Source organism: Lepus europaeus, chromosome 2 (assembly GCF_033115175.1).
Source record: "Lepus europaeus isolate LE1 chromosome 2, mLepTim1.pri, whole genome shotgun sequence".
NCBI lineage: Eukaryota > Metazoa > Chordata > Mammalia > Lagomorpha > Leporidae > Lepus > Lepus europaeus.
In genome coordinates this window covers 79,927,094-79,948,251 of record NC_084828.1, presented here as the reverse complement: position 1 = coordinate 79,948,251, position 21,158 = coordinate 79,927,094, and the positions used below count along the sequence as shown (strand labels likewise).

Genomic DNA, 21,158 nt, shown 5'->3' with positions numbered 1-21,158 from the left:
ATTACTTATAGTTCAAGGACAGAGTACTTATATATTTTTGATATTTCTAAAATTGTTTAGTAAATTTTGAAGCTTTAATTTTACAGGACTGTTGCCTTTCTTAAGTTTACACCTAGATGAAATGTGTGTATGTGTGCGCGCATGTGTATGTGAACCCTTTCTACCTAGTAATAACTACTACATAAGAAAAGAATCTTAATTTTCAAGTATCTAGTTTATAACTGGCTGAAGCCAATGTGAGAAGTATGTGCATAGCCTTTGATGCTTTTTATTGGAAAAAAAATACTAAAAACTAATGAACCAAGCATTCAACTCACAAAATCAAAGACTAGAACAAGCCAAAGGAAAGTAAAGCAAGACTTTTTTTAAAAAAGGATTTATTTATTTATTTGAAAAGCAGAGATACAGAGAGGCAGAGAAAGAAAGAGATCTTCCATCTGCTGGTTCACTCCCTAAATGGCCATAATGGCCAGGGGTGAGCTGATCTGAAGCCAGGAGCCAGGAGCTTTATCCGGGTTTCCCACGTGGGTGCAGGGGCCCAAGGATTTGGGCCATCTTCTACAGCTTTCTCAGGTCATAGCAGAGAGCTGGATTGGAAGTGAAGCAGCCAGGACTTGAACCAGCACCCATATGGGATGGGATGCTGGCACTGCAGGCTGTAGCTTTAATCTGGTGTGTCATAGCACCAACCCTGTATAGCAAGACATTTATACAAAAGCAAAAATGAGTTTATTACAAAGTATAGAAACAATATTAATGAATAAACTTAAGGATTAGTTTTGGAAATAGGAAATAGGCAAGGCCAAGTAGGCCAATCAAATAAAAACAGATGATGCTGTATTCATCAAATTTAGAAAGGAGACTCTAACCTCTGACCCAAAGTTGACAAAAGAGTTTTTCAGAGTCAACTCTGATATTTGAAAAATCTTGAAACAAGTAGATATTATTTTAAGAAAATAGGAACTTCCAAATTTAACTAAAAAAGAAATTGAAACCTGAAAATTTAGTGAAAGAAACTGGAATGGTTAAAGAAATACCTCCTAAAAGAATGCTCGGTCCAAACAGTTCTGTGGATTAATACACAAAAGCCTTCAAGGAGCAGATCACTTCGAGCTCTGTATTAGAAGAGCAAATTTATATACACTTCATTATTTATAGTAAACATGGGAGATTTCTTTCATATTCTCTTTCATCTTTATGCATTCTGTTCTGTTAAATTCTTGGAAAACCAGAATTTGGGTTCTAAGGCATCTTGAAGGGTATGAAGGCTTCTTCGGACAACATCCCAGCTTCCCAAGGAGCGTTCTGGAATGGGGTCTGTCACATGGCAGTTGGTCCTTAGGTTGTGCGGACATTACTATCCTTCCTTGGATGAGCCTGAATCTGCTTCCCTAGATTTTGGACTCATTTATCCTGTTCTTTCCTCTGGGGCTACACACCATGGAGACTTTTATACAAGAGCACCTCACACATCGGGTAACAGACATGTTCTCCTTTTGGTGGGTGCTATGGTTTGGATGCGGTTTGTCACCCAGGAGAACATGTGCTGGGGGTGTGGCCCTCAGTGTAACAGTGTTGAGGTGGTAGAACCTTTGAGAGGTAGAGCCCAGTAGGAGGTGACTAGGGCATTGGGGATGCTACCCTGAAGATAGTAAGATCATTCTCACAGAACCCTGATCAGTTCCCAGGAGACTGAGTTGTTATCAGAAAGTGAGCCTGACCCCTGAAGCTCTCTGGCTTCCTGTCTCACCATGTGATCTCCTGCCATTGTGATGCTGTCTACCGTGAGGCCCTCACCAGACCTGGTGCTGTGTTGTTTGGGCTTCCAGCCTCCAAAAGATTGAGCTAAGTAAATCTGTTTTCTTTATAAAGTACCCAGACTCAGGGACTTTGTTGTAGCAACAGAAAATGAACGAAGCATTTTTATGCCAAGCTAAAGATTCTTGCTTCCATCAACTAATCCTTAGGCTCATTCAGCAGCTATTAACAGCTGGATGCTGGGCACTGTCATCACCTTGCAGGTTGTGAGCCCCTTCCCCAGTGCCCTATTAACATGTGGCCCTTGGGCCTGGAAGCATTCTGTAAGCGATGCTGATGTGGCATGGAACTGCCCTCTCCTTGTCCACACACTATACTCTTGTTCCTGCAGCTTAAGATTCAACACTGCTTAGAAAACTCCGGTTCAGCTCCTTTCACACACGAGCCACCCCCATACCCTGATTTTTGCCTGGTTAAGACTGGGAATCTTCACAAGACTGTTTTCCCCTAATTTATTTTCATTTAGACCTTCATTTTAGGACATTGATTCTGTCAACCAATACGTTATGCCCCAGTGTCGATGATCATTCCCCCATGCAGCCTTGCAGTCCTCATTCAAGTAATAAATAATTTACTCATAAATTGAATAAATTCAAGTTGATGAAAAATGTGGAGCAACGGAGAAATATTGAGTCCTAAAATCCACCGGAGACCCTGCCATTAACTTAACAACACCTATTGCGCCCCTGCCACATGCCAGGCATTGTGTTGGGAGTTGGCCATCATCGATGAGCCGTGCCATTGCAGTTCATCCCATAGGCAGCTGCAGCCTAATGCTGTGAGGCGGGCAGGAGTATGTGTGCATGCAGGTGAGTTATAAACCATGGCGGGGCCTCTGCAGGGAGAGCCCAGGGCGCAGTGAGCGCCTCGTGTGGAAAATCAGCCGAGGTGTCTCTGAAGTGACACCTGAGCTGAGACATGAAGGCTGGAGAGTCAGCCATCCCCTCAGTCCAGTCTGGGGGTTCACGGCCACACCAGGCCTGAAGAGGACTTCATTAACGGTGTGAAGTCTACTCCCCTCTCTTGAGTAACTCACAGGTGTATAGTGAGCCGTGCCAAATATACCTGGAAAAAACAAAAGCGTAACCTGCTTGACTGTTGTAAGTGCTGTCATGTCGGCTCGTCATGAGCCGCTCTGCTTTACAATATTCTCCTTTTTCCAGGAAAGTCATCCAGATATCCTTGGCGTTCCAATATTGTGATGTTGAAGCTTTTATAACGCCAACTCCTCCTTGCACCTGGAAGCTGCCCATAAATCTCTCGTCAGATAATGTGTCCTGATTTTTTATGGAAAATATGGTCCCATGCTTGCTGTTGGGCAAAAGAAATATGGAAGGTGATGTAATGGTGATTTGTTGTCTCAGGCTTTCTGGGACAAGTCTGATTTTAGGCAGTCAACAGTGCGATTGGATCGATGTGCATCAGTTTGGAAAATGGGGTCAACTTTCACCAATAGCATAAGTGGGGAGAGGTCAGAGGGCGCTGGAGTGATTGGGGAGGTGGAGTGAGTGACCCTGGAGCAGGGGGCAGAGAGGGGCAGGTGAGCTCCCAGCCATCTCGGAGTTGCTCCTCTCGTGTCTCCACCAGCTGTGCACAGCTGTGGAGCGTGACCGTGTCCACCTAACAGAGTACAACGAGCACATTTCCGAAGCACAAAGTCAGGAGGGGAAATCTGGTGGATGACGCTCCCCTACAGATAGACAGAACTACAAGTATCCCCTTTTGCAGCAGGAAGATAACTGGCCCCAGGTTTATGTTTTCCAGCCTTATAGATAACTGCTGCCTACCCAGAGATGGTGCCTCTGTCCCTGTACCCTGTCTCCAGGTATGTGTAGAGAATTGGGTCTGTTGTGGCCAGGGGCAGGAGCGCTGTGGCCTTAGCCTACCTTAGAGACGGGCTAGGTAAGTCACTCAGGTCAGGGTTCTCCCTGTTGCATGTGTCTGGCTATCCATCAGCCTCCACAGCAGAGCAGGCAGAGCTGAGAATTTCAACTTGGCCATCCCCTGCACGTGTGGCTTTGTAGACCTCGTCAGGCAGCAAACCAGGTGGAGAGAAGCTGAGGGTCAAGGCAGCACTGGTGCTGTCCTCTTCTCCCTACCCCGCAAAACCACCAGTCTTAGAGAGGAGACACTGCCCTGGTCCTAGCAGTAAAATGTTTGAAGACAGAAAATGGCTTGGGAGCCAGCACTGCTCTCATGCTTGCTTCCTGCCATGAGGGGAAAGGGTCCTTGGGGCCCCAGGCATGTCCATGCCTTGGGCTGCAGACCCGCCTGTCCCCCTGCTCCCCGCTTCTGGGACAAGCACCCTGGTCTGCTCAGGCCATGCTGGGCCCCAGCACAGTGAGGTGGCCATGCTGGGGAGTTGTTGCTGACAGGCAGGGGCTGCATCAGCATTCCCAGTACCGGGGCTGCTTTAGAGGCTGAGTGGTGATGGGAGGAGTCCACTTCCTCCAGGGTGCAGCGGGTTGGTAGATCCTTCCAGGACCTAACCCAGAGCCAACCTGTTCAACAGCACCACCCGGCCATCCTCTTAGGAGCTAGCAGGATTTCTCCCAACAGCATGCCCCCACCAAGGACCCCCCAAAACCTTTTTTTTTTCTTATAGATTGCTTCTCTCTGCCTCTTCCTGACACTCTCTGTGAGACTGCCACTTCCCCTTACCTCTTCCCCATTCCTTAGACCAGGGGTGGCTAAACTTGCTTCATTCAGGGGAGGTCTTAGGGTGGCCCTGGTGCCACACAGGTGCTCATTTTCAACAGTGCTGAACTAGAAAATTGTGAGCAGCCTTTTGAGCCCTGGCCCTACCCATCAGCCCCTGACCCAGACTAGCCCGAGGCCTCGTGTGTGATAGGGGCCCCTCCTTGATTTCTTATTCTCCTCTGTAACTAGAAAAGCAGAGTAACTGCCCAGGCCTGGTGCACACTGCCACATCCCCTCATCCTTTGAAGAGGGATGTTCTAGGAGGCACAGAGAGGAGATCCTGCCACCAAACCTCAGCTTGTAGTCCTGAATCCCCTCCGCCGGCCCCGTTGCTCAGACAAAGCCCACCACACTGCTCCCTCACATGGCTTTGGGGAGTGGGGGTGGCGGGGCGGGGGCTGCAGCTGTTGTTTGTGGAACCGTCACCCCCTGGGGATGAGGATGCTCTGTGCCAGCTCAGCTGGGCCCCAGCCCCTGTGTGCCTTCCTCCCCAAGGATCAGAGTTGAAAGGGACATTGGCAGGAGGGGGAAAGGAAAGTTTGAGTTTTGTTTTTCACTAAATAACTGGGCAGCTTTTCCCTCCATTTTTCCAGATGCTCCTTCAGAAAAGATATTGCAGTGGCTCAGACTGGGAAGTCTAAATCTGCTTTGAATGTGGGTTTTGAGCTAGGATTCCAAGCCCTTTGGCATTCTGTAGTCTCTTATATATACCAACAACTGTCAGAGGACTGACGTACACACATAGACACACAAACATACACATACACACACAGACATTCAGACACAGAAATATACAAACATACAGATACACAGACACACAGAGAGACACACACAGACATACACACAGATGCAAACACACGTAGAGTACACAACACAACACCTGCTCGCAGCAGGACCTCATTGGAAGGGTGCTGGTATTTTGTTCTTTGTCTTCTCTTTCCTGCATCCCTGGGGCCCTGCCCTAAGGTCCCCAAACAATAGCTTGTGAGAGAGCTGTGCCACATGGAAATGAATTGACAAGAGCAGTAAATCAGGCAGAATGGCTGAGGAGACGTGCTGTGGTCAAATTGGAACTGCTCGTAGAGAGGTTTGCAGGAGAGGGAGTCCCAGGCTGCACTTACACCGCCCTTGAACACAGGGACCCCAAGGATCCTGCTCTGAGGTGGGCAGGGCTGTTGGGAGCCATCTGCCAGCTGGGACAAGCTTGAATGTTGGTCCCAACCTTCAGCCTCCGGCCCCAACACTCTCGGGTCACCCCTGCCCCAGCTCCTTTGGGCAGATACAGTATTGAGAAGGGCCCCAAGATGCTTGCTCAGCTCCCAGCAACACCCTCCTCCGCACTCACCTCTTTACTACATGGGCTGCACGTGTGCTCCAACAGACTGAGCTGCTCCTGGGTGGCCTGGAGAAGGGGCCTGTGCCACAGGAGGAGAGTCCTCAGGGACAGAGGAGTGTGAGTGGGGGAACAGGCAGGAGTTGGCTCCCATTCTCAGCACAAAGAGAAATCACTGGAAGTATTTGAAATGAAGTGGCTTTGGTCTGAGTTACATTATTTGTTGTACTAAAGACAGTGCAATATTTGGCAAAGGGATAAACATATAGATAATTGAAACCGAACAGAGTTCATAAATAGATCCGCATATATGGCTCATTGATTTTTTTAGTTGTGTTAAAATATATGTAACGAAACTTACCATTTTGGCCATTTTGAAATATAGAGTTCAATGGCATGAAATTCATTGGCATTGTTGTGCAGCCATCACCACTATCTATCTCTGCAACATTTCTCACCTTATAAGTTTTATAAAACTGAAACTCTGTGCCCGTGAAGCAATAACTTCTTATTTCCCTTTGCTGAGCCCCTGGAAACCACCGTTCTACTTTCTCTCTCTAGGAATTTGACCACTCTAGGAAATCTCACTTAGCATGTGTCTTTCTGTGACTGTCGTATTTCACTTAGCGTGGTGTGTCCAGGGTTCACCTGTGCTGTAGCATGTGTCGGAATCTCTTTCCTTTCGAAGGCGGGACAATGCGCCATCGTAAGACTTGACGTCCTGCTCAGCCACTATTTGGTGTGAGAATGGTTGCATGCATACCTGTTCCAGTGCCTTCCTTCTGCTCTTTGGGGTGTAAGCCCAGAAGTAGAACTGCTGGACCACGTGGGAATTGCATCTGTTGTCCACGGCAGCTGCGCCAGTCTGCATTCCAACCCACGGTTCCCTTTCCTCCACATCCTTGCTCACACTTGTGATTCTCTGTTAAAAAAACAAAAAAAGTGCCATCCTTAAAATGAATTTTTAAAGAAAGGGAAATGAAAGCTTGTAAACCTTTGAGGACTGAGAGAATGGGGAGAGACAACAGCAGAAGAGAGATGCCAGCACACCGGTGGGTGCTGGAGAATGAGTAAACAGTCGTGGGAGATGCGTTTCAGCGTCCGATGTTGTAGTTTGCCTTTGGTTAGGGGAGTGACAACAGTAAAAAGCAAGGCTGCCTGTGCCACAAGATTCCTGAAAAGGCTGACAAATTGGAGGATCAAGCACGTTGAAGGCTTGAGGTGTGAGTGAAGCTGAGGATTTGTTGAGTCATGCTGGCCAGGTGGGTGCCCACATCCCCTCCCACAGTCCACGCGCCAGGCCAAGGCTCCTCCCTCACCCCCAGGCAGCCGGTGGAGGGACTGAACCTGCCAAGCTCTCGACTCCTCCACGCGAGGGTCAGCAACAGACAGGGCAAGGGGCTGTCCTCCAGAGGGAGAGAGGCTGAGTGACAGTCAGACAGGTGGAATCGGGGTCCCTGCCCACAGTGGTCTTCCCGCACTGACAGCCTAAGTGCGAGGAGCTGACGTCAGCACTGCCTTCGCCCTCCAGCAGAAAGGAGGAAGGTGCTCTGTGCAGCCGATTGTCTGAAGACAGCAGATCCACACGTGAGCAGGGAGAGTTGGGATTTTTATTCCTTTTTCTACTGTGAGGCCCTACAAGCGGGAAGGCCTTGCCTGTGCACACAAAACTTTCCATTTCTGCACTTACACATGTGAAAACCAAAGAAAGGCCATCAGATGTCCAGAGAATGCCTCCGTTACAGGAGGGACATAAAGAACCAGAAAAAGCAAACAAGGAGAGGCAGAGGACTGCAGGAAACAGAACTTCCAACAAACTTTATTTCACTCACAGATAAGATGCTGCATCCATTACACAAGAACTCAAAATAATTTTGGACAACTGAAAAAGGGGTTTTTGATGTTATAATAGCCAAAATAATAAATTCAACTTGCTGAAAGATTGTGTCAGAGAAATCTCCCAGGGAAATGGAAAGACCAAAGTGGAAAATAAGTGAGAAAAGCAACACACAGCACCAGCTTAATAGGGCTAATATCCAACTCCTAGGAGCTCTGCAAAGAACTGAAAAAAACAACAGGAGGGAGAATTGGTAAAGCACCAAAGTTCCTTAAAACGGAAAGGCATCCACCAAAGATGACAACAACAACCAAATTAAGACCCACAGCAAGTCAAGTCATCATGAAATTCTGGACTGTCAGGTAAGACAAAGAAAAGATTCCAAAAGGAGAAACAGGGGCTGGTGTTGTGGCATAGTAGGTTAAGCCTCCACCTACAGTGCCAGCATCCCATATGGGCACCAGTTCAAGTCCAAGTTGCTCCACTTCCAATCCAGCTCTCTGTTTATGGCCTGGGAAAGCTGTGGAACATGGCCCACCTGCTTGGGTCGCTGCACCCATGTGAGAGACCTAGAGGAAGCTCTTGGCTCCTAGCTTCAGATTGGCCCAGCTCCAGACATTGTGACGTTTTGGGGAGTGAACCAGTAGATGGAAGTCCTCTCATTCTGTCTCTCCTTCTCTGTCTTAACTCTGCCTCTCAAATAAATAAATAAATAAATAAAAGGAGAAACATGCACACACACACGTGCACACACACACATACACGCACAAGTCCTGGCATGGCTTTATACCTCTGAACAGCAACACCAAATGCCAGGAAAATTGCCTTCAGTTCTCCTGCAAATACCTGCAAAATTCTGAAGAAAAAAATTTCCAGCTAGAATTCCATCCCCAGACAAAATGTAAGTTGAGTTAAAGGTAGAATTTTGACACTGTTGAAAATTCCAGGTCTAAAAATGTTAACTTCCCATGTATTCATTCTTAGGAAACCAGAGGACATGTTCTGCCAGAAGGGTGGCAGACACCAAGATATTCCCAGGGGGACACTGGGGGACTGCCCCAGAGCCACTGTGCATCAGGGCTGGAAAGCAGGAGCTCAGATCAGAGGAGGAAGACAGAATTTCTCAGGAGAGATATTTCCAAAGGAGGGAGAAAAAAATGATGAGTTATCTGTGTTTAACCATTACTGACCATTGTCATTCTCTTGAGACGCTGGGATCCTTAAACAAAGCAAACTAAAAGTAAAGGAATTAATAACACCAGCAGAAATGAAAAGCTCAATAAATTTCATTGTAATGTATCACGTGGCTTGGCAATGAGCCATGTGAAGATGTAGCACACATTCTACGTTAACATAACAGCAGTTACGATGTAATTATTGGGGAAGTGGGAAGAGAAGGGTTTGTGTGTGGGGATATTGGAGAGCTAAAGGCTCATATTTGGTACAGAGAATTAAGAAACTGTCTTGGTCTGTTTGTGCTGCCCTAACAATACACCACAGACTGAGTAGTTTATAAGCGAAGTCGGCTATTTCTCACAGATATGGAAACCAGGAGTCCAAGATGCAGGTGCCGGCTGGTGGAAGCCTGGTGCCTCCTCCAGAGGTGCTGTGTCCTCACGTGCTGGAAGGAGGCAGGCCACGTGGGGGCATACAGGCATACAGCCTTGGATGAGTCCAACTGTGAGGACACCTGATGGCATTCGTGCAGGCAGAACCCTCACGACTCAGTCACCTCCTAACCACTTCTTTTTTTATTTTATTTTATTTTTTTTTTTTTGACAGGCAGAGTGGACAGAGAGAGAGAGACAGAGAGAAAGGTCTTCCTTTGCCGTTGGTTCACCCTCCAATGGCCGCTGCGGTTGGCGCGCTGCGACCGGCGCACTGCGCTGATCCGATGGCAGGAGCCAGGTGCTTCTCCTGGTCTCCCATGGGGTGCAGGGCCCAAGTACTTGGGCCATCCTCCACTGCACTCCCGGGCCATAGCAGAGAGCTGGCCTGGAAGAGGAGCAACCAGGATAGAATCCGGTGCCCCGACCGGGACTAGAACCCGGTGTGCAGGCGCCACAAGGCAGAGGATTAGCCTGTTGAGCCATGGCGCTGGCCCCTAACCACTTCTTAATATTATTGCACTAGGGATTGATTAAGTTTCAACATAAAGTTTGACGAGGTCAAAGAAAATCACGCAGAGATAGTCCTTCAAATTAAAACACATAAAGTCATAGTTATGCCAGGCTGTTGTTTGGAAATAGTGGAAGAAAACAACAGAAGAAAAGGCTGAAAGAGTTGAAGGTGGTTGCCCTCAAGGAAGTGGAAATGGGGGTGGGAGAGAGAGGCAGAGCAGACTTGTGACTTAGAGTATCAAGAACACGTTAAACATGAGTGGCTGTTGTTTTTGCTTGTTTTAAATAGTTATGTATTTACTTGAAAGGGAGAGTTATAGGTGGGAGAGAGAGAGAGTCTTGCATCCACTGGCTCACTCCCCAAGTGGCCACAATGACTGGAGCTGGGCCAGTCTGAAGCCAGGATCCAGGAGCTTCTTCCAGGTCTCACACGTGAGTGCATGGATGCAAGTACTTGGGTTATCTTCCTCTGCCTTCCCAGAAGCATTAGCAGGGAGCTGGACTGGAAGTGGAGCAGCCCATATGGTATGTTGGTGCTGCAGGCAGCGGCTTAACCCTCTACACCACAGCACTGGCTCCAAGTTTTGGTGAGAATAAAAACATTTAAAGAAAGATTGCTTTCCCTAGCCTGATGACCAGCCAAATGCTAACACTGCACAAGGAACAACTTTTGATTCCCTCTCTGACATGATTCTCTATGTAAATCAGGATGCCATTGGGCAGCTGGGGGCATGGAGCAGACTCTCTGCCCTAATGGTGGCTGCCTCTAGTGCAAGGTATTTCCCCTACAGAGTCACAGAGATTCTCTCTTGGCTGGTGGTACTGATGCATGCACGTGGCTTGAAAGATCTCCTTTCCATAACCCCACTTGCTCAGCTCGTCTCGCAGCCACCACCTCCAAGAATGCACGTGGAGTAGGCACAAGCTCAGAGAGGTGTTTTATTATGGCAGCACAAACAGACCAAGGCAGTTTCTTAATTCTCTGTACCAAATATGAGCCTTTAGCTCTCTAATATCCCCGCACACAAACCCTTCTCTTCCCCCTTCCCCAATAATTATGTTGTGAAATTAAACCAAAAAGGCGGAGTCGTGATGTTCCCAGGTTTGGGGAACCCTTACGTCACTTTTGCTCACTCTTGCTTCTACACAGAAGTACCTTGTGTTCTCAGAGACCCTTCTTGGGACACTCTGTGGCCAGTTTCTGGGTCCTACTGCATCTGGGCCCTGCTGATGGGGGTGGGCAGTGGTCTCTGTGTGGTTTGGGGAGCAGCCTCAGCTGCACCCCTTTTGCCAGTGAAGTATGTCTGTTTCTCTCCAGGTCCAACCTTGACTGGCTAGAAACCCCAGATTTATGACCCCAATTCATTTCCTTCCTGACTCTCCCCCATACCCCCCTTGAAATTCCAGGACTGCATTAGTCAATGAGGCAGAAATCCAGGGGATGGTCATGTCTCAAAAGTGCACGTGGAAGGATGGCATGCTAAGACCTCAGACTGGGTATTTATTTTGAAATGTGCTTTGTCGTGTGGCGTGAAAACAATGAGCCCTTTGCAAATAGGTTTCAGCTCTTTCAGTAAAAATAACTAGGCTGTTCAACCCGAGCAAAAGGTGTTCTCAGAATGCTGGGGTTTTACCTAATTAAGAGTGGGACACCTTAGAGCTGTCTGTAAGAATATGAGTTATGTAATATGAGGCACACTGAGCCAAAGTAGTTTCAAAGTGATAACAGAGCTGGGAGCTGAGTGGACCCCAGGGTGCCTGCTTACAAAGAACTGACGTTGAGGAAGGCAGGGAGGATCTGAGCTTTAGAATCTATCGCTGTAATGTTGTACTTGTGCTATCTCATTTGATCACAGACTTCTCCACGTAAATGGATACTGGTGTCACCACTACCTTACAGTTGTATAAAAGGAGGGCCAGATAAAGGAGGCAGCTTAAGGCTTTCAACTGCTGCCAAGGGAGTTATTCAGAGTCTGCCCAAGGCCAGGCAGCTGGTGATTGGTACAGCCGGTGCCCACACACAGGTGTGTCCAACTCCAGAGGCCATCTACTTCCTGAATTAGTTGGGACTCATGTTTGCAGGTGACAGGAACCAACTCCAGACAGATGAAGCAACAGGAACATCCAGGGTCTATGTTCCTGAGTGGCTCCAGAGTCCACCACAGCCCCGCCAGGCAGCCATCTGCATTTCCTCTCTCCTTCACTGGGTGCATGAGCTCCTGTTCTCCACACAGTCTCCTCCTCTTGGGTGGAGGCAAGAAAATGATGGGTGGGAACAAGAGAAGGTGGCTGCAAGCAGCTCCAGGCCCCTCTTTCCCTGGCTTCAGACCCCTATGAAGAGAGTCAGCCTTGACTTGTCAGTATGCAAAGACAAAGTTGCAGGGAAGACCTCTGACTGGCTGTCCCAGATCTTATTTCTTGAGACCAAGCACGTTGGCCAGGAGGCCTCTCACTCACTGACATCCCCACCACACTTGCATGTGGTGGGTGGAGGGAGGAGGAGCATATTTCCCCAGAAGGCGGGTGGGAGATCCTGAGCAAATCAAACCCCTGCATTACCTCGTAAAACCTGTACAATGCCACCTGCCTCTTGCTGATATTCCGATATGTCTGAGAGTTGATTTCAACGTAGGAGCAGAGTGGCAGTGCTTCTAGGGCCTGCCGCATCAGCTGGAGACACCTTGTCCTTAGAGACCAAAGAATGCAGGTTCCCAGGGAGGCTGGATCCCACAGCTATCCAGGAGGATGCTTAGTTTGGATGAACACAATGACTTTGGAACATGGAGAACATCCAAGGGAGAGGTTCCCCATCACTCCCAGATTCTTTGTTGGGTGGTCTTAGATGTTTGAATATTCATGTAAAGGGAATTAAAAGATTGCCTGTATTGGTAAGGTTGATCTAGATTGGGGCGGGGAAATTTTTTTCTGCCAAGAGCCGTGTGGATATTTATAACATCATTCACAGGCCATACAAGATTATCAGCTTAAAAATTAGCCTCCTATAGATTTATTTAATTTTGAGTCCCACCTGTGGTTTCCTAGGCAGGGCCAAACCAAATGATTATGCAGGCTTTATACAGCACCTGGGCTGGATGTTCCCCCCACCCCATAGATAACAGGAGGTAGATGCTAGGGCCAGCACCGTGGTACAGTGGGGTGGTACAGCCACCACCTGCAATGCTGGCATCCCATATGGGCACCAGTTATTGTCCGAGTTACCCCAGCTTCCTGCTACTGCACCTGGGAAAAGCATAGTAAAATGGCCCAAGTCCCTGGGCCCTGAAGCTCCTGGCTTTAGTCTGGGTTCAGCTATGGCTATTGCAGCCTTTGGGGAGTGAACCAGCAGATTGAAGACTTTTCTCTCTCTCTCTCTCTCTCTCTGTCTCTCTCTCTGCCCCCCACTCTGACTTTCAAATAAATAGAAACAGATCTTTAGCCTGGGGGTTGGAAGGCATGTTTGTTTTTGTTAATTTTCAGAAGGGCCTGTGGTGAAACCCAACGCTGCCAAGCTACAACTTGACTTGTGCTTTAGTGAGTGAAACAGGAAGTCCTCAGACCTGCAGGTGGGTGTGGGGGTGCTATGTCCTGGGTCACAGGAAAAGAAAACATGCTTAAGAAGCGAGGGTCAGGGCTGGCGCTGTGCAGCACCGGCATCCCACATGGGCACCAATTCAAGTCCTAGCTGCTCCTCTTCTAATCCAGCTCTCTGCTATGGCCTGGGAAAGCAGTAGAAGATGGCCCAAGTCCTTGGACCCCTGCACCCATGTGGGAGACCCAAAAGAAGCTCCTGGCTCCTGGCTTCAGATCAGCTCGGTTCTGCTCTGCTCTGGCTGTTGAGGTCATCTGAGGATTGAACCAGCAGAAGGAAGACCTCTCTCTTTCTCTCTCTCCTGCTCCACCTCTCTCTGTAGCTGTCTTTCAAATAAATAAAATAATTCTAAAAAACATAAAAAGTGAGAGTGGCAGAGCACAGAGAAGAGCTTTAAGCATCTGAGCCAGGAGACCCAGAGGGCGTTTGATGAGGCTGGAGGATGGTTCTGTGCACTCTGCTTCTACTTTGCAGGGTAGCACTTTGGTCCTTCCTCCCTGCTACACAAGCTGGCCTGGGGGCAGGAGCAGCCAGCAGATTAAGCCTCTGCCTAATTTTCAGCCAGTATGGTCTCTTCTCTGTGGCTTCTGTGGGTTCAGTTAAGGCTTTTGACAGTTGGCAGGGGAATTATTCAGAGCCTTAATTAAGGGCTGGCCTGCCTTGAGGGCCGAGGGCCACTTGCTGACACAGATGCCGGCAGGAAGCTTGATCATGCCGTGCCCGTAGCTCGCCCTTCACTCTGCTCCCTCAAGTGCACACAGGAGGTGAGTCTCAGAGGCCATGTCTGTGGGCTGATTTGTTTGAGGAGTTAATATTCTCATTGTCTTTGCTGTGCACCGCTGTCCATTTATGACCCAAATGAGCTGATCCTTGGAGACAGGGCAGAGAAGCGGATCTCCTTGGACTAATTCCTCAGCACCACTGGGTGTATTTCCTATTGTTTTACACGTGTTAGTCAATGTCCTGTTCAGTGCTTTCTCCTAGGAGGATGTGTTTATCGTAGAAGAAACCGCCTGGTACTGGGCAAGAAGTCCCGAGTGGGCAGGCCCCTGTGAGTGGACAGACAGTGGTGTTATAGGGCTGGCCTCTGTCAGCCTCAGAGCTTTCCTGGATGTCCCACGCTCCAGACCCAGACTTTCCCAGCATCCATTCTTTCCTCAACAACCAAGCAAAATACGGACAACCCCTTGTCTTGGGCTCATGGCTCCTTGGAGCACCCTCCTGGCTCTTGTGTCCTGCGGGCATGCTTGCTTTCTGCCTGGCCATCTCTCCTTTTGGTCTGTTTCCAGCTCCAGTGTGGGCAAGGGTCTCTACTCCTCTCTCCTGCCCTGTCTGGCTGGCAGTGGGGCCACCACAGCTGTGTCCTGTAGCTGTGGGCTTGCAGCATGTGCATCAGGGCCACAGAGCACGCAGCGGCAGGGTCACCCTCTTTCTGCTGCTCCCCAAGCTCTTCCAGGGACAATGGGGACAGAGAACCTGCCGCTGCGGGCTCAGCGTTGGTATCCTGTCCTGCACAATCAGGAATGGGTTGAGAGTCTTGGACACGTGTTAGAAATTTGTTTAAAAAGCCTTGGGGGCCGGGGGTACTGGCACTGTGGTGTAGTAGGTTAAGCCTCTGCCTGTGGCACCTGCATCCCTTATGGGTGTGGGTTCTTGTCCCAGCTGCCTCTATTCTGATTCAGCTTTCTGCTATGACCTGGGAAGGCAGTGGAGGATAGCCCAAGTGTTTGGGCCTCTGCAGCCGCATAGGAGGCCCAGAAGAAGCTTCTGGCTCCTGGCTTTGGATCGGCTCAGCTCCAGTCATAGCAGCCATTTGGGGAGGAACTAGTGGATGGAAGACCATTCTCTCTGTCTCTCCCTCTCTGTAATTCTGCCTCTCAAGTAAATAAATGAAATCTTTAAAAAAAATTAAAAACTAAAAGAATCAATTTCTAATTTAAAAAATAAAAAGCCTTAGAATCATTCACATTTAGTTGTTCAGTAAACCTCAAGACAGCAGCAGGAAATGGTCTTTCGGGTGACACAGGCGGCAGCTGCCTCTCTGCAGCCCAGCTTTAGCCTCAGCCATCAGACCCCATGAGCCCCGTTCCTTTAAGGCCTTCTGAGGCCATAAAGGTTTCTGAGGACATTTTGTAGAGCCAGAGCACAGCCTTGCTCTTTAAAACTATTATTGGGCTTATGGTTATTGTATCTTCATTTTCATGACAAGCTCTTGGCTATGCCCTTGATTTATTTGATATTGAGGCTTTTGTTCAAGAACACAACCTCCAATTAAACACGGTTTCTGTGGCAAAAATATGACTCTGCTTAGAGTGACCCTCCTTGGGGCCATTTCCAAAAACTCATTATGGTGAGAAGTCAGGGCTGCCTATTCATGTCCTGGGCATTTCTCCCGTGGTCACTCGGTTTCCCCATATGGAGGATTAGAGGGTATTGAAGCTGTGGGTTGGGCCCACAGGAGAGTGGAAGGGGAGGAAAGAATCTTCCCCAGGAAGCTAAGTTGGTCACCATTTAAAACCATAAAAATTCAGAGATGGAAGGAACCTTAGATAGCAAGAGCAACTTTTTCTTCAACAAAAAGGAGGAATTACAACCCTAAGAGGTAAGGAGGCCAGGCCAGGCACGGGACACTCAGGCCCCAGATCTCCAGCTCTCCTCTCTATGTTACTGACTGTCCCAGGGGTGTCGCTGACATGTGCACAGCCCCTACCCTGTCCTGCTGTGGATCCTGGACGACAGCCCAAGATCTACTCCTGGTGTGACCGTATTGTTTGTGACCCATTTGATTTCTTTCATACATGAGGAGCAGCTTCTGCTTTAACCTTTAAGACATCGAAGGCCTTTTAGATAGCAGACATTTATCTAATAGGCTTGGGTTCTAGAAAACATGGGTCCCCCAAACCATGAATAGACAATGGAGGCAGTCACTCTGCTTGAAGTCCAATATCGCAGACTCAGATATGCCACGTGAAATCACTGGCCAACCGTCCACCCTCCAGGCCTCCTCTCAGCTGCGTGTGCTTGACGTTGGGGTCAGCTCTGTGGCTGTTGTGGATGCTCCTGGTTCCCAGCACCAGGCAGTTCCCAGCCACCTGGGGTGATGACAAGCGTTTGCAGATAGGGTCCTCTGAAGCCCTATTTTAGGTTCTGCCCTGGTATCCCAGCCTAACACACCTCCCTCACAGTGTTGCAAGAACAACAGGGGAACAACAGGGGAAGGCCTCTGACGAGGGAAGAACCAGTAGATTGTTACCACGCTCTGGATGAAGCCCTGACCATCAGAGTCTCAGCTGTGGCTTTGTAGCTGAAGGGTAGAGAGGATGACAGGTGGGGCTGCCAGGGAGGGCAGGACTGTGGTCACGCGTCCCAAGGATGTGGCCCAATGCCTCTCTTCCTTCCCCACCTAGGAGCCCAGGAGAGTGGACAGACAGTAAAAATGGGTTTCCTGGAAGCTGAATAATTTTTAGGCAATGTTAGATGGAAGTTGAACACATTTTCTCTGGATTGGAAGGACAAGGAGTGACGTTGCAAATCATTCAGACCTTGGAACTGAGCAAGGTGACAGAAATTCCTGCCTTTGCTTCAGATCCAAAATACTATATAAATATCATTGGAAAACTCCAATGCCAGTGTCAGCATATTTTTGAATTCCTGAATATTTCTTTTAGCAGGGCATTTCAGGGGTAAGTTTGGGGAACGTGTAGAAAGTGAGAGGAAAAGAGAAAGAGACTGAGGGATCGTGTCCCTGAGCTCTGGAACGCTTGGAACGTCCCTGGTTAATCATTGGTGATTCCAGGCCTAATGGGCAACCAGAGCCAGCCCTGCTGCAAGGGGGCCAGCGTGCCTGTGGATGGCCCTGCTGCAGGGGGCCAGCATGCCTGTGGATGGCCCTGCTGCAGGGGGCCAGCGTGCCTGTGGATGGCCCTGCTACAGGAGGCCAGCGTGCCTGCTGATGGACCTGCTACAGGGGACCAGCATGCCTGCTGATGAACCTGCTGCAGGAGCCCGGCATGCCTGTGGATGGCCCTGCTGTAGGGGCCCAGCGTGCCTGTGGATGGCCCTGCTACAGGGGGCCAGCGTGCCTGCTGATGAACTTGTTGCAGGAGGCCAGCATGCCTGTGGATGGCCCTGCTGCAGGGGGCCAGCATGCCTGTGGATGGCCCTGCTGTAGGGGCCCAGCGTGCCTGTGGATGGCCCTGCTACAGGGGGCCAGCGTGCCTGCTGATGGACCTGCTGCAGGGGGCCAGCTGCCTGCTGATGGAATGCAGGGAGGCCCTTGGTGCAGTTAATGATTCATCTCCTCCCAGAGCAGAGCTCCTTCACTCCTCCTCTCTGTCCCGTCCTCTCCTGGCGGGCAGGCCAGCCTTTGCGAATTCACCACGGGACCCTCTGCCAAGGCTCCTCCTTCTGCAGGAAAGGGTTTCCTCTGCTGTTCTCAACTGGGTAGTTGTTGTCTGATGTTCCTTCATGTGAGCCTGTGTTCCAAGGTAGGGCCACCCAAGGACATGATTTTACACAGACGCATGACACATGTCACCTGCAAATGCGCGCCACGTTTGTCTGTGCAGCCCTTTGCTTTCTGTTGCCAGACTCAAGCACCATGAGGGCCTCGGCGGATGCATGTGTCATGCGTTCATTATACAGACACACTAATATAAAAGGAACCCATGTTTTAAATTTAACTTTTTTTTTCTCTTTCACAAAGGCCAGGTATGTTATGTGCAGAAATATCAGAAAACAATTGTTGACTAAAAGGGAAAGAGAAAAGACCCCCAATCTCACCCACCCAGAGACAACCACTGTTAACGTTTTGTTCCTAATTGTAACAGCTGTGAGATCCTCAGTCCCCAGAACTTGCATTTGCTCTGGTGGGACTACAGTGGCCTGACATAGAGTTGACTTGCTTTGGGGGGAATCGGCTTCAGAATCCGAGCATCTCCACACAGATGCTCCATCTCTGTCGCCAGTACAGTTTAGATTCTCATAGAAAAGGGTCTTTTTTGTTTGTTTCCAAAAGTTACAAAGAAGGAAATAAGGCAGGAAATAGGATTCAGAGTTGTGTTTTGTTGCTGTTTCTTGTTCATCGAAGCCTGGCTTCAGATTACTGGGGCTGCATGGGCAGGTCTTGGGAGACTAGAGGCTGGGCTGAAGGGGTGATTCAGTGGAGTAACCAAGGCTCCCTCCAAGGGCTCTCACTGTGCTTTGAGGCTCCTTCCCCAGCAAGAAATCCACATCCCGGCTACTGAGAATTGGGTCTGTGAAGGGGAACTGAGCTCTGTCCACAAATAGTGATGCTTTCAGCACAGGTCTTCCTGTGCCAAGTGCTTGTGGTCATAACTGTAGTTGGATGCCACCCCGTGGGCCAAGACAGCATCACTCCTTGACCTCACAGGAAGGTGTCAGGAGGATTCTTGTAAGTCACTGGTGGCTTGCTTTGTAAATGCTGTATGGGATCATATAGCAAATTTTGATTTTGCTTCATCTGTACCCATTTTCCCTTATCTCAGAGGAGGTATGTGCATAAGAGCTGCTGCTGCCACCACTTTGTAACCCAATCACCTTCATCCTTAAGAGGCTTCTGTGATGTTGCCTGTACTTTCCCAGGGCTACGATCTCCCACTTCTGGGTCCTCGGCTATGCATTGGTGAGCTGAGCCCTGCTGCTCCATTCTGTGGGGCCTGTTGGGTTTCAGGTGTTTGAGGGCCTAGGGAACTTTTTGTTTCTAAACTCTAAGTGAATTATTTGCTTGTAACTGATCTCTGTATTTTCCCCTTTCTTGAGAGCCGACCTGTCTCTGAATGAGTTACTGTGAGGTTTAGATGCCTCAGTAGTTAGATAAATGCTGAACATTCAACAGCCGCCAGCTGCTATCGTCAGAGAAGGGTTCAGAGCAGTGCTGCCCCAGGGAAGCCACAGGCTGTATGTACCTATGTGCATAGCTGTCGCTCTTCTAGTAGCCACTTTAAAAGTAGGCAGAGGGGCACGAATTTAGCACAGCAGTTAAGACACTGCTTGGGATGCCCGCATCCCATATCGGACTTCCTGGTTTGAATCCTGGCTCTGTTTCCAATCCAACTTCCTGCTAATGCACAACCTGGGAGGCACCAGATGATGGCTCCAGTACTTGGGTCCCTGCCACCCACATGGGAGGCTCCTGGCTTCAACTTGGCCCAGCCTCAGCTGTGTGGGCATTTGGGGAATCAACCAATGGTTGGAAGACCTCTCCTGACCCCACCCCCCTGGCTGTGTGTGTGTGTGTGTGTCTGCCTTTCAAATAAATATTTTTTAAAAGTAGAAACAGATGAAATTAATATTAATAATTTATTTAACCAACATATCAGAAATACTATTTTTTCAACATGTAATCAATATTTTCAAATTCCTGAGTTTTCGCAGTCCTTTTTTTTTCTACTGTCTTTAAAACCCAGTGTGTAATGTATACTCATAGTGCAGCTCAGTCTCACTCACCTCATTCCAGGAGCCCCACTGCCACCTGTGGCTATGGCTACCACATTGGGCAGTGCAGGTCCCAGTCCTTGCTACTCAAGGTGAGCTCTAGGATCCAGCAGGGTCACTGAGCTTGTCCTAGATGCAGCATCTTGGGCCACAACCCAGACGTGTAGAAGCAGAATATGCATTTTAACAAGATCCTTCAGGGATTTATTTGAGTGTTAGGGCGAGAAGCACTGGCCTAGTGGTCATGCTCAGTCCCTACCCAGTGGGTTCAGATGTAGTTGGCCTAGGGTGGGACCTGGGCGCTCCCCAGTGACTTACACACAGCCAGGCTGAAGAGGCACAGGGGCAGTGGGCTCTGGGGCCAGGATGCACCTGTACCTTCAAGACCTTGGGAAATCACTCAAATCCTGTGGGCCTGTGTCCTCCTCCGTATAATGGCGGTGAAAGCAGTGTCTGCATCAAGGGTTGAAATGAGAACCGGAGACTGAGCTCACATCAGAAGCTCAGACCACAGCTGGCACAGAGTGAGTGCTCGGGAGATGGAACCTCTTACCCTTTCTGCTTCTCCTTGAAGGTCCGGGGTTACCCAGAGCCCCAGGTGACGTGGCACCGAAACGGGCAGCCCCTCCCCAGAGGGGGCCGCTTCCTGCAGGACCACGGTACCCGGGGGAACTTCAGCCTCGTGATCCACGCTGTCCAGGAGGAGGACAAGGGGAAGTACACCTGTGAGGCCAGCAACGGCAGCGGTGCGCGCCAGGTGACCGTGGAGCTGACGGTGGAAGGTGAGCTCCTGCCTCGGTACTGCAGCTCCGCCTCAGCCTCTCTTGAGAAATGCAGGAACTCAGGGCCGGCGCTGTGGCCCAGTAGGTAGAGCCGCTGCCTGCGACACTGGCATCGCATGTGGGTTGTCAGGAACATTACCTGCGAGGACTGTGGAGGGAGGTTTGAGGTGGCTGGGGAAGGTTCCAGAAGGGGCAAGGTGCACCTCTCTCTGCCCTGTTTGCCTTGCTTCCCCACACCGTGGGAGGGCACACAGGCTGTTTCTCAGGCCAAATGCACATAGTTTGCATGCTTTCCTTAAATTCTTTCATCGAGTGACTCACCTGTCGCAATGACCTCCAAATGCCATGGCAGGGCGCTCCAGATGGACAATGACCCCGGCCAGGTCTCGGGAGGGACCTCAGCTCTGCTGTGCTGGTGCTGTGCTGTCCCCTACATTACCCACTTGTCAGTGCCCAGACTTTGAGCTGAGGCCTACAAATAACAATTACCCTGTCTCCTTTTCTGAGGTCCTGTTTGCAGCCA

The 21,158-nt window shown here is 49.4% G+C and overlaps 1 protein-coding gene across 4 annotated transcripts in view; it reads left to right on the top strand.

The window, feature by feature from the left end:
• MYLK (myosin light chain kinase) overlaps positions 1 to 21,158 on the top strand; it is a 263,559-nt gene that overhangs the window by 113,804 nt on the left and 128,597 nt on the right. For 3 of the 4 annotated variants that reach the window (XM_062208961.1, XM_062208970.1, XM_062208954.1), the window contains one exon: positions 20,428 to 20,635. In XM_062208961.1, coding sequence (XP_062064945.1) covers positions 20,428 to 20,635 — 208 coding nt within the window. Of the gene's footprint in view, positions 1 to 8,027; positions 8,051 to 20,427; positions 20,636 to 21,158 lie in introns of those variants that run through there. The other variant, XM_062208979.1, reaches the window with a different exon arrangement.